Consider the following 10,920-nt stretch of genomic DNA (forward strand, 5'->3'; position numbering starts at 1 on the left):
AAATCTTCATCTCCTGTAAGTTAAGTTGTTACTGACCCCTCTGTATGCTGCCCTCCATGGACCTCTATAGATGGGATAGGGACCTTGTTGTGATCTTTCCGGGGTCCACCCTCTGTATGTTGCCCTCCATGGACCTCTATAGATGGGATAGGGACCTTGTTGTGATCTTTCCGGGGTCCACCCTCTGTATGTTGCCCTCCATGGACCTCTATAGATGGGATAGGGACCTTGCTATGATCTTTCCCGGGGTCCACCCTCTGTATGTTGCCCTCCATGGACCTCTATAGATGGGATAGGGACCTTGCTATGATCTTTCCCGGGGTCCAGCGTTCCTCTAACACCCCTCCCCCCCCTTTCTCTTCCAGACATCGGACACATTGACAGCCAGCAATCCACCCATGTCTCCGGGCTCCAGCGGGGAATTGTCCCCCTTTGACTTGTTGGGTGACATTGGGGATGTGGGCCCCGGATCCCCTACAGACGATGGCCTTGAGGGAAACCAGCAGGATTCCGGTTCTGGACAGAAATGGGACGGCCGCACCGAGATTGCCGAGCAGGCTAAACATGTGAGTGTATGGTGACCCTCTCGGGGCCCCTTCTACAGCGTGGAGAATGATTGGCTCCCCGGCATCGGAGACAGAAGATCCACCAAACACCTAGAGAGGTCACATGACACATATCTGGCTGTTTGTGTAGCGGTATACCCTCATAGCTGTGTGTGTGTGTGTGTAGCGGTATACCCTCATAGCTGTGTGTGTAGCGGTATACCCTCATAGCTGTGTGTGTAGCGGTATACCCTCATAGCTGTGTGTGTGTGTAGCGGTATACCCTCATAGCTGTGTGTGTGTGTGTAGCGGTATACCCTCATAGCTGTGTGTGTCTGTGTAGCGGTATACCCTCATAGCTGTGTGTGTAGCGGTATACCCTCATAGCTGTGTGTGTAGCGGTATACCCTCATAGCTGTGTGTGTAGCGGTATACCCTCATAGCTGTGTGTGTAGCGGTATACCCTCATAGCTGTGTGTGTAGCGGTATACCCTCATAGCTGTGTGTGTAGCGGTATACCCTCATAGCTGTGTGTGTAGCGGTATACCCTCATAGCTGTGTGTGTAGCGGTATACCCTCATAGCTGTGTGTGTAGCGGTATACCCTCATAGCTGTGTGTGTAGCGGTATACCCTCATAGCTGTGTGTGTAGCGGTATACCCTCATAGCTGTGTGTGTAGCGGTATACCCTCATAGCTGTGTGTGTAGCGGTATACCCTCATAGCTGTGTGTGTAGCGGTATACCCTCATAGCTGTGTGTGTAGCGGTATACCCTCATAGCTGTGTGTGTAGCGGTATACCCTCATAGCTGTGTGTGTAGCGGTATACCCTCATAGCTGTGTGTGTAGCGGTATACCCTCATAGCTGTGTGTGTAGCGGTATACCCTCATAGCTGTGTGTGTAGCGGTATACCCTCATAGCTGTGTGTGTAGCGGTATACCCTCATAGCTGTGTGTGTAGCGGTATACCCTCATAGCTGTGTGTGTAGCGGTATACCCTCATAGCTGTGTGTGTAGCGGTATACCCTCATAGCTGTGTGTGTAGCGGTATACCCTCATAGCTGTGTGTGTAGCGGTATACCCTCATAGCTGTGTGTGTAGCGGTATACCCTCATAGCTGTGTGTGTAGCGGTATACCCTCATAGCTGTGTGTGTAGCGGTATACCCTCATAGCTGTGTGTGTAGCGGTATACCCTCATAGCTGTGTGTGTAGCGGTATACCCTCATAGCTGTGTGTGTAGCGGTATACCCTCATAGCTGTGTGTGTAGCGGTATACCCTCATAGCTGTGTGTGTAGCGGTATACCCTCATAGCTGTGTGTGTAGCGGTATACCCTCATAGCTGTGTGTGTAGCGGTATACCCTCATAGCTGTGTGTGTAGCGGTATACCCTCATAGCTGTGTGTGTAGCGGTATACCCTCATAGCTGTGTGTGTAGCGGTATACCCTCATAGCTGTGTGTGTAGCGGTATACCCTCATAGCTGTGTGTGTAGCGGTATACCCTCATAGCTGTGTGTGTAGCGGTATACCCTCATAGCTGTGTGTGTAGCGGTATACCCTCATAGCTGTGTGTGTAGCGGTATACCCTCATAGCTGTGTGTGTAGCGGTATACCCTCATAGCTGTGTGTGTAGCGGTATACCCTCATAGCTGTGTGTGTAGCGGTATACCCTCATAGCTGTGTGTGTAGCGGTATACCCTCATAGCTGTGTGTGTAGCGGTATACCCTCATAGCTGTGTGTGTAGCGGTATACCCTCATAGCTGTGTGTGTAGCGGTATACCCTCATAGCTGTGTGTGTAGCGGTATACCCTCATAGCTGTGTGTGTAGCGGTATACCCTCATAGCTGTGTGTGTAGCGGTATACCCTCATAGCTGTGTGTGTAGCGGTATACCCTCATAGCTGTGTGTGTAGCGGTATACCCTCATAGCTGTGTGTGTAGCGGTATACCCTCATAGCTGTGTGTGTAGCGGTATACCCTCATAGCTGTGTGTGTAGCGGTATACCCTCATAGCTGTGTGTGTAGCGGTATACCCTCATAGCTGTGTGTGTAGCGGTATACCCTCATAGCTGTGTGTGTAGCGGTATACCCTCATAGCTGTGTGTGTAGCGGTATACCCTCATAGCTGTGTGTGTAGCGGTATACCCTCATAGCTGTGTGTGTAGCGGTATACCCTCATAGCTGTGTGTGTAGCGGTATACCCTCATAGCTGTGTGTGTAGCGGTATACCCTCATAGCTGTGTGTGTAGCGGTATACCCTCATAGCTGTGTGTGTAGCGGTATACCCTCATAGCTGTGTGTGTAGCGGTATACCCTCATAGCTGTGTGTGTAGCGGTATACCCTCATAGCTGTGTGTGTAGCGGTATACCCTCATAGCTGTGTGTGTAGCGGTATACCCTCATAGCTGTGTGTGTAGCGGTATACCCTCATAGCTGTGTGTGTAGCGGTATACCCTCATAGCTGTGTGTGTAGCGGTATACCCTCATAGCTGTGTGTGTAGCGGTATACCCTCATAGCTGTGTGTGTAGCGGTATACCCTCATAGCTGTGTGTGTAGCGGTATACCCTCATAGCTGTGTGTGTAGCGGTATACCCTCATAGCTGTGTGTGTAGCGGTATACCCTCATAGCTGTGTGTGTAGCGGTATACCCTCATAGCTGTGTGTGTAGCGGTATACCCTCATAGCTGTGTGTGTAGCGGTATACCCTCATAGCTGTGTGTGTAGCGGTATACCCTCATAGCTGTGTGTGTAGCGGTATACCCTCATAGCTGTGTGTGTAGCGGTATACCCTCATAGCTGTGTGTGTAGCGGTATACCCTCATAGCTGTGTGTGTAGCGGTATACCCTCATAGCTGTGTGTGTAGCGGTATACCCTCATAGCTGTGTGTGTAGCGGTATACCCTCATAGCTGTGTGTGTAGCGGTATACCCTCATAGCTGTGTGTGTAGCGGTATACCCTCATAGCTGTGTGTGTAGCGGTATACCCTCATAGCTGTGTGTGTAGCGGTATACCCTCATAGCTGTGTGTGTAGCGGTATACCCTCATAGCTGTGTGTGTAGCGGTATACCCTCATAGCTGTGTGTGTAGCGGTATACCCTCATAGCTGTGTGTGTAGCGGTATACCCTCATAGCTGTGTGTGTAGCGGTATACCCTCATAGCTGTGTGTGTAGCGGTATACCCTCATAGCTGTGTGTGTAGCGGTATACCCTCATAGCTGTGTGTGTAGCGGTATACCCTCATAGCTGTGTGTGTAGCGGTATACCCTCATAGCTGTGTGTGTAGCGGTATACCCTCATAGCTGTGTGTGTAGCGGTATACCCTCATAGCTGTGTGTGTAGCGGTATACCCTCATAGCTGTGTGTGTAGCGGTATACCCTCATAGCTGTGTGTGTAGCGGTATACCCTCATAGCTGTGTGTGTAGCGGTATACCCTCATAGCTGTGTGTGTAGCGGTATACCCTCATAGCTGTGTGTGTAGCGGTATACCCTCATAGCTGTGTGTGTAGCGGTATACCCTCATAGCTGTGTGTGTAGCGGTATACCCTCATAGCTGTGTGTGTAGCGGTATACCCTCATAGCCCTGTGTGTTGCGGTATACCCTCATAGCTGTGTGTGTGTGTAGCGGTATACCCTCATATCTGGCTGTGTGTGTAGCGGTATACCCTCATATCTGGCTGTGTGTGTAGCGGTATACCCTCATATCTGGCTGTGTGTGTAGCGGTATACCCTCATGGCTGTGTGTGTAGCGGTATACCCTCATGGCTGTGTGTGTAGCGGTATACCCTCATAGCTGTGTGTGTAGCGGTATACCCTCATAGCTGGCTGTGGTATATTTGGGATCGGGGATTGATGTTCCCTCCTTTTCTCCGGCAGGAAGCTGAGATTGAGAATCGGATTGCGGAGTTACGGAAGGAAGGATTCTGGACTCCGCGGCGTCTCTCTAAATTTCCAGAACCAACTCGTCCCAAAGTGCAGTGGGACTACCTGTGTGAGGAGATGCAATGGCTGTCTGCGGACTTCGCACAGGAGCGCCGGTGGAAGAGGGGGGTGGCGAGGAAGGTGAGTCTTCTTTCTGTGGGGTGGTGGAGAAGTTGGGTGTTCTGTGGGGTGGAGGAGAAGTTGGGTGTTCTGTGGGGTGGAGGAGAAGTTGGGTGTTCTGGGGGGTGGAGGAGAAGTTGGGTGTTCTGTGGGGTGGAGGAGACGTTGGGTGTTCTGGGGGGTGGAGGAGAAGTTGGGTGTTCTGTGGGGTGGAGGAGACGTTGGGTGTTCTGTGGGGTGGAGGAGACGTTGGGTGTTCTGTGGGGTGGTGGAGAAGTTATGTGTTCTGTGGGGTGGTGGAGAAGTTGGGTGTTCGGGGGGTGGAGGAGAAGTTGGGTGTTCGGGGGGTGGAGGAGAAGTTGGGTGTTCGGGGGGTGGAGGAGAAGTTGGGTGTTCGGGGGGTGGAGGAGAAGTTGGGTGTTCGGGGGGTGGAGGAGAAGTTGGGTGTTCGGGGGGTGGAGGAGAAGTTGGGTGTTCGGGGGGTGGAGGAGAAGTTGGGTGTTCGGGGGGTGGAGGAGAAGTTGGGTGTTCGGGGGGTGGAGGAGAAGTTGGGTGTTCGGGGGGTGGAGGAGAAGTTGGGTGTTCGGGGGGTGGAGGAGAAGTTGGGTGTTCGGGGGGTGGAGGAGAAGTTGGGTGTTCGGGGGGTGGAGGAGAAGTTGGGTGTTCGGGGGGTGGAGGAGAAGTTGGGTGTTCGGGGGGTGGAGGAGAAGTTGGGTGTTCGGGGGGTGGAGGAGAAGTTGGGTGTTCGGGGGGTGGAGGAGAAGTTGGGTGTTCGGGGGGTGGAGGAGAAGTTGGGTGTTCGGGGGGTGGAGGAGAAGTTGGGTGTTCGGGGGGTGGAGGAGAAGTTGGGTGTTCGGGGGGTGGAGGAGAAGTTGGGTGTTCGGGGGGTGGAGGAGAAGTTGGGTGTTCGGGGGGTGGAGGAGAAGTTGGGTGTTCGGGGGGTGGAGGAGAAGTTGGGTGTTCGGGGGGTGGAGGAGAAGTTGGGTGTTCGGGGGGTGGAGGAGAAGTTGGGTGTTCGGGGGGTGGAGGAGAAGTTGGGTGTTCGGGGGGTGGAGGAGAAGTTGGGTGTTCGGGGGGTGGAGGAGAAGTTGGGTGTTCGGGGGGTGGAGGAGAAGTTGGGTGTTCGGGGGGTGGAGGAGAAGTTGGGTGTTCGGGGGGTGGAGGAGAAGTTGGGTGTTCGGGGGGTGGAGGAGAAGTTGGGTGTTCGGGGGGTGGAGGAGAAGTTGGGTGTTCGGGGGGTGGAGGAGAAGTTGGGTGTTCGGGGGGTGGAGGAGAAGTTGGGTGTTCGGGGGGTGGAGGAGAAGTTGGGTGTTCGGGGGGTGGAGGAGAAGTTGGGTGTTCGGGGGGTGGAGGAGAAGTTGGGTGTTCGGGGGGTGGAGGAGAAGTTGGGTGTTCGGGGGGTGGAGGAGAAGTTGGGTGTTCGGGGGGTGGAGGAGAAGTTGGGTGTTCGGGGGGTGGAGGAGAAGTTGGGTGTTCGGGGGGTGGAGGAGAAGTTGGGTGTTCGGGGGGTGGAGGAGAAGTTGGGTGTTCGGGGGGTGGAGGAGAAGTTGGGTGTTCGGGGGGTGGAGGAGAAGTTGGGTGTTCGGGGGGTGGAGGAGAAGTTGGGTGTTCGGGGGGTGGAGGAGAAGTTGGGTGTTCGGGGGGTGGAGGAGAAGTTGGGTGTTCGGGGGGTGGAGGAGAAGTTGGGTGTTCGGGGGGTGGAGGAGAAGTTGGGTGTTCGGGGGGTGGAGGAGAAGTTGGGTGTTCGGGGGGTGGAGGAGAAGTTGGGTGTTCGGGGGGTGGAGGAGAAGTTGGGTGTTCGGGGGGTGGAGGAGAAGTTGGGTGTTCGGGGGGTGGAGGAGAAGTTGGGTGTTCGGGGGGTGGAGGAGAAGTTGGGTGTTCGGGGGGTGGAGGGTGTTCTGGGGGGAAGAGGGGGCGGTTGTTCTCCTGGCTGCAGGGTAATCTTATGTGGTCGGTGAGGGTGGGCGGAGCGGTAGAGTTGGTCATATGCACTGATTGGACAGGTGTGATGCGGATTGGCCTCCGTGGGATGATGTCCCCTCATGTTGGGTTCATTGCGCTGACGTTTCCTCCATCTTGGATCTCTGCAGGTTGTGAGGATGGTGGTACGACATCATGATGAGCTGAAGCAGAAAGAAGAGCGGGCGCGGCGGGAGGAACAGGCCAAGCTGAGGCGCATCGCTACGTCCATCGCTAAGGAAGTGCGTCAGTTCTGGAGCAATGTGGAAAAGGTGAGCACAGCAGAACCCGCCTCTTCCTAGGGGAGGAGCTAGAGAGCCATGTACTGACATCACTATTACAAGACCGGAAGAGAGCCAATCATTTTCTCTACATCCACCAATCAGACCATCCCGTTGTTTTCGGGGGAATTATAACGGGATGAGCTTCGTATACATGGTGTTATCTGTGTGTAAAGTTTGAGGTCGGCCATGTTTATTCTCTGAGCCGGCCCACCGTCTGGTCTATGGAGTCGTCTTCTTGCTGAGTGATTACAGCTCCTTCTCTCCCGGTAGCCCAATGTGTGGCCATTCCTATCGTTCACTTCCGCCCCTCACTCCTCGGACACGCCCCGGCCCCTTGGTGGGCATTCCCCTGGCCCCCATACCACCTTTTTCATCATCATTGTCTCCTATTGACATGGCCCCATTCATTCCTATGGGGGAGCCGGACTCTGCTGGATCCCATAGCCAAGGAGGAGGGTAAGTGGTGGGGTGCGCTCGGGGTGGGGGGGGGGGATTGAAGGAGGTTCCCCTGTAAGTAGTTCTCTGCGTTTGTCTCTGGTGGTCCAGGATAGACCTCATTGTGGGGGTCATGTCTAAGCATGTCTTCTTTCTTTAGGTGGTCCAGTTTAAGCAGCAGTCTCGCCTGGAAGCCAAGAGGAAGAAGGCTCTGGACCTGCAGCTGGATTTTATAGTCGGTCAGACAGAGAAGTATTCTGACCTCCTGAGCCAGAGTCTGAATGAGACCATGCCCATGAGCAAGACCAGTTCATCCTGTGTTGGGTCTTCTCAAGGAGGGTCGTTGAGAACCAGTCCAACGCCATCGATCTGCCAGAAAGGTGAGGCAGGAGCAGTGATGGCTTCATGGTGCACTAATAAAACAGGTCCTTGCCTCTCCCCGTAGGCTTGGATTTGGTAGCTGGTGCTATAGAGAGACTTCTCTGCAATGAATGAGTGTCATTATGTGTGATACTGTTATACAGAGAAGGACACACCTCCCCGTGGCTGCCGTTTTCCTTTCCCACACACTCCCTTTAGGGCTGCTGGTACCTTTCCCACACACTCCCTTTAGGGCTGCTGCTACCTTTCCCACACACTCCCTTTAGGGCTGCTGGTACCTTTCCCACACATTCCCTTTAGGGCTGCTGGTACCTTTCCCACACACTCCCTTTAGGGCTGCTGGTACCTTTCCCACACACTCCCTTTAGGGCTGCTGGTACCTTTCCCACACATTCCCTTTAGGGCTGCTGGTACCTTTCCCACACATCACCTCAGGCCTGATGCTTCCTTCCCCGTGAGCTGCATCTGACCATTTTCTCTTTCTTCTACAGATGGAGAGTTTCTTCCTCATGAGGATGAGGAGGAAGAAGATGATGATGAGGAGACAATAGAGGTTGAAGAACGTCAGGATGGAAATGACGCCGAGTCCCATCGCCTGGAACTGGAACTTCTCAAACAAGAGAGTGAACTTCCCCTTGACGAGCTCCTTCAGAGCCTTCCTCCTGAGATCCTTCAAGAAGAGACTGACGTGGAGGTAGGCACCACTCCCTTCCCCCTCTATGGAGGTAGGCCCCACTCCCTTCCCCTCTGTGGAGGTAGGCTCCACTCCCTTCCCCTCTGTGGAGGTAGGCTCCACTCCCTTCCCCTCTGTGGAGGTAGGCTCCACTCCCTTCCCCTCTGTGGAGGTAGGCTCCACTCCCTTCCCCTCTAGGAAATGCCTTGGAGTAATAGTCCTTCCCGTCTCCTAGGGTGCCGAGTCTGAACATGACGAGTCCTCTTCGGAGGAGGAAGAGGAGGAGGACGTTGTAGTGGAGGAAGATGACGAGTTCACTGCCAATGAGGAGGAAGGTCTGTTGTTCCTTGTGGTGATTTGTATGTATTGTATTCCTGCCTGTGTCACCAGGACAGGAAGTGGCCTCTTTTCCCTATCAGATCTGGGAGGCCACCTCCTGGTCTGCTCTCCAGGTGCCTATTCACCGCTGATGCCCGCCTCGGTCCTACAGGCAGCACCATTGAGCCACCTCTGTTAAGGTGTTGCTGGGCTTCCTTTCTTATGTTGGCCATCCCTCAGTTGGACTGCTTTGGATGTCCCAATATACCCGAAAACTCCTCCTGTGTCCTGTAATTTACCATGACGCGGTTATACCGAGCTGTCCTTGCCAGCGTCCAATCTTCTGAAGGCGGCAGCATAACCCGATATACCTGAATACTCCTCCTGTGTCCTGTTATTTACCATGACTCGGTTATACCGGGCTGTCCTTGCCAGCGTCCAATCTTCTGAAGGAGGCAGCATAACCCGATATACCTGAATACTCCTCCTGTGTCCTGTGATTTACCATGACTCGGTTATACCGGGCTGTCCTTGCCAGCGTCCAATCTTCTGAAGGAGGCAGCATAACCCGATATACCTGAATACTCCTCCTGTGTCCTGTTATTTACCATGACTCGGTTATACCGGGCTGTCCTTGCCAGCGTCCAATCTTCTGAAGGAGGCAGCATAACCCGATATACCTGAATACTCCTCCTGTGTCCTGTTATTTACCATGACTCGGTTATACCGGGCTGTCCTTGCCAGCGTCCAATCTTCTGAAGGAGGCAGCATAACCCGATATACCTGAATACTCCTACTTTCCCACACATTCCCTTTAGGGCTGCTGGTACCTTTCCCACACACTCCCTTTAGGGCTGCTGGTACCTTTCTCACACATCACCTCAGGCCTGATGCTTCCTTCCCCGTGAGCTGCATCTGACCATTTTCTCTTTCTTCTACAGATGGAGAGTTTCTTCCTCATGAGGATGAGGAGGAAGAAGATGATGATGAGGAGACAATAGAGGTTGAAGAACGTCAGGATGGAAATGACGCCGAGTCCCATCGCCTGGAACTGGAACTTCTCAAACAAGAGAGTGAACTTCCCCTTGACGAGCTCCTTCAGAGCCTTCCTCCTGAGATCCTTCAAGAAGAGACTGACGTGGAGGTAGGCACCACTCCCTTCCCCCTCTATGGAGGTAGGCCCCACTCCCTTCCCCTCTGTGGAGGTAGGCTCCACTCCCTTCCCCTCTGTGGAGGTAGGCTCCACTCCCTTCCCCTCTGTGGAGGTAGGCTCCACTCCCTTCCCCTCTAGGAAATGCCTTGGAGTAATAGTCCTTCCCGTCTCCTAGGGTGCCGAGTCTGAACATGACGAGTCCTCTTCGGAGGAGGAAGAGGAGGAGGACGTTGTAGTGGAGGAAGATGACGAGTTCACTGCCAATGAGGAGGAAGGTCTGTTGTTCCTTGTGGTGATTTGTATGTATTGTATTCCTGCCTGTGTCACCAGGACAGGAAGTGGCCTCTTTTCCCTATCAGATCTGGGAGGCCACCTCCTGGTCTGCTCTCCAGGTGCCTATTCACCGCTGATGCCCGCCTCGGTCCTACAGGCAGCACCATTGAGCCACCTCTGTTAAGGTGTTGCTGGGCTTCCTTTCTTATGTTGGCCATCCCTCAGTTGGACTGCTTTGGATGTCCCAATATACCCGAAAACTCCTCCTGTGTCCTGTAATTTACCATGACGCGGTTATACCGAGCTGTCCTTGCCAGCGTCCAATCTTCTGAAGGCGGCAGCATAACCCGATATACCTGAATACTCCTCCTGTGTCCTGTAATTTACCATGACTCGGTTATACCGGGCTGTTGTCTGCGTCCAATCTTCTGAAGGAGGCAGCATAACCCGATATACCTGAATACTCCTCCTGTGTCCTGTTATTTACCATGACTCGGTTATACCGGGCTGTCCTTGCCAGCGTCCAATCTTCTGAAGGAGGCAGCATAACCCGATATACCTGAATACTCCTCCTGTGTCCCATAATGTACTCCAAGGAAAGGATTGTATATTAAGTCACAAATCTTATATTGACCGGAGGGGGCGGTGCCCTGTATAGGGGCGGGGCAATGTTTTGTATCCTATAGGCAGGATGTGATGATGTCCCCCTCTGATGACGGTCATCTCATTGTCTTTTCTGACAGCTGAAGATGAAGAAGAGACAATTGCAGCAGAGGAGGCGCTGGAGGGCCAGCAGGACCATGCCGAGGAGCTCTCACAACTGGCTCGGGAAGGTGACTTGTCCCACATGTGACGCAAAT

General features: G+C 53.7%; 1 protein-coding gene across 1 annotated transcript in view; it reads left to right on the forward strand.

Moving 5' to 3' along the window:
- The first annotated feature begins 368 nt into the window (after positions 1 to 368).
- LOC108803930 (helicase SRCAP-like) overlaps positions 369 to 10,920 on the forward strand; it is a 12,501-nt gene continuing 1,949 nt past the window's right edge. Inside the window, exons 1-9 of the mRNA XM_018575715.1 lie at positions 369 to 566; positions 4,420 to 4,605; positions 6,675 to 6,815; positions 7,423 to 7,642; positions 8,135 to 8,337; positions 8,552 to 8,675; positions 9,576 to 9,778; positions 9,963 to 10,062; positions 10,804 to 10,893. Of these exons, the coding sequence (XP_018431217.1) occupies positions 399 to 566; positions 4,420 to 4,605; positions 6,675 to 6,815; positions 7,423 to 7,642; positions 8,135 to 8,337; positions 8,552 to 8,675; positions 9,576 to 9,778; positions 9,963 to 10,062; positions 10,804 to 10,893 (1,435 nt within the window). The 5' untranslated portion in view covers positions 369 to 398. The remainder of the gene's footprint in view (positions 567 to 4,419; positions 4,606 to 6,674; positions 6,816 to 7,422; positions 7,643 to 8,134; positions 8,338 to 8,551; positions 8,676 to 9,575; positions 9,779 to 9,962; positions 10,063 to 10,803; positions 10,894 to 10,920) is intronic.

Source organism: Nanorana parkeri, unplaced genomic scaffold (assembly GCF_000935625.1).
Source record: "Nanorana parkeri isolate BGI_ZX_2015 unplaced genomic scaffold, ASM93562v1 scaffold4489, whole genome shotgun sequence".
Taxonomy (NCBI): domain Eukaryota; kingdom Metazoa; phylum Chordata; class Amphibia; order Anura; family Dicroglossidae; genus Nanorana; species Nanorana parkeri.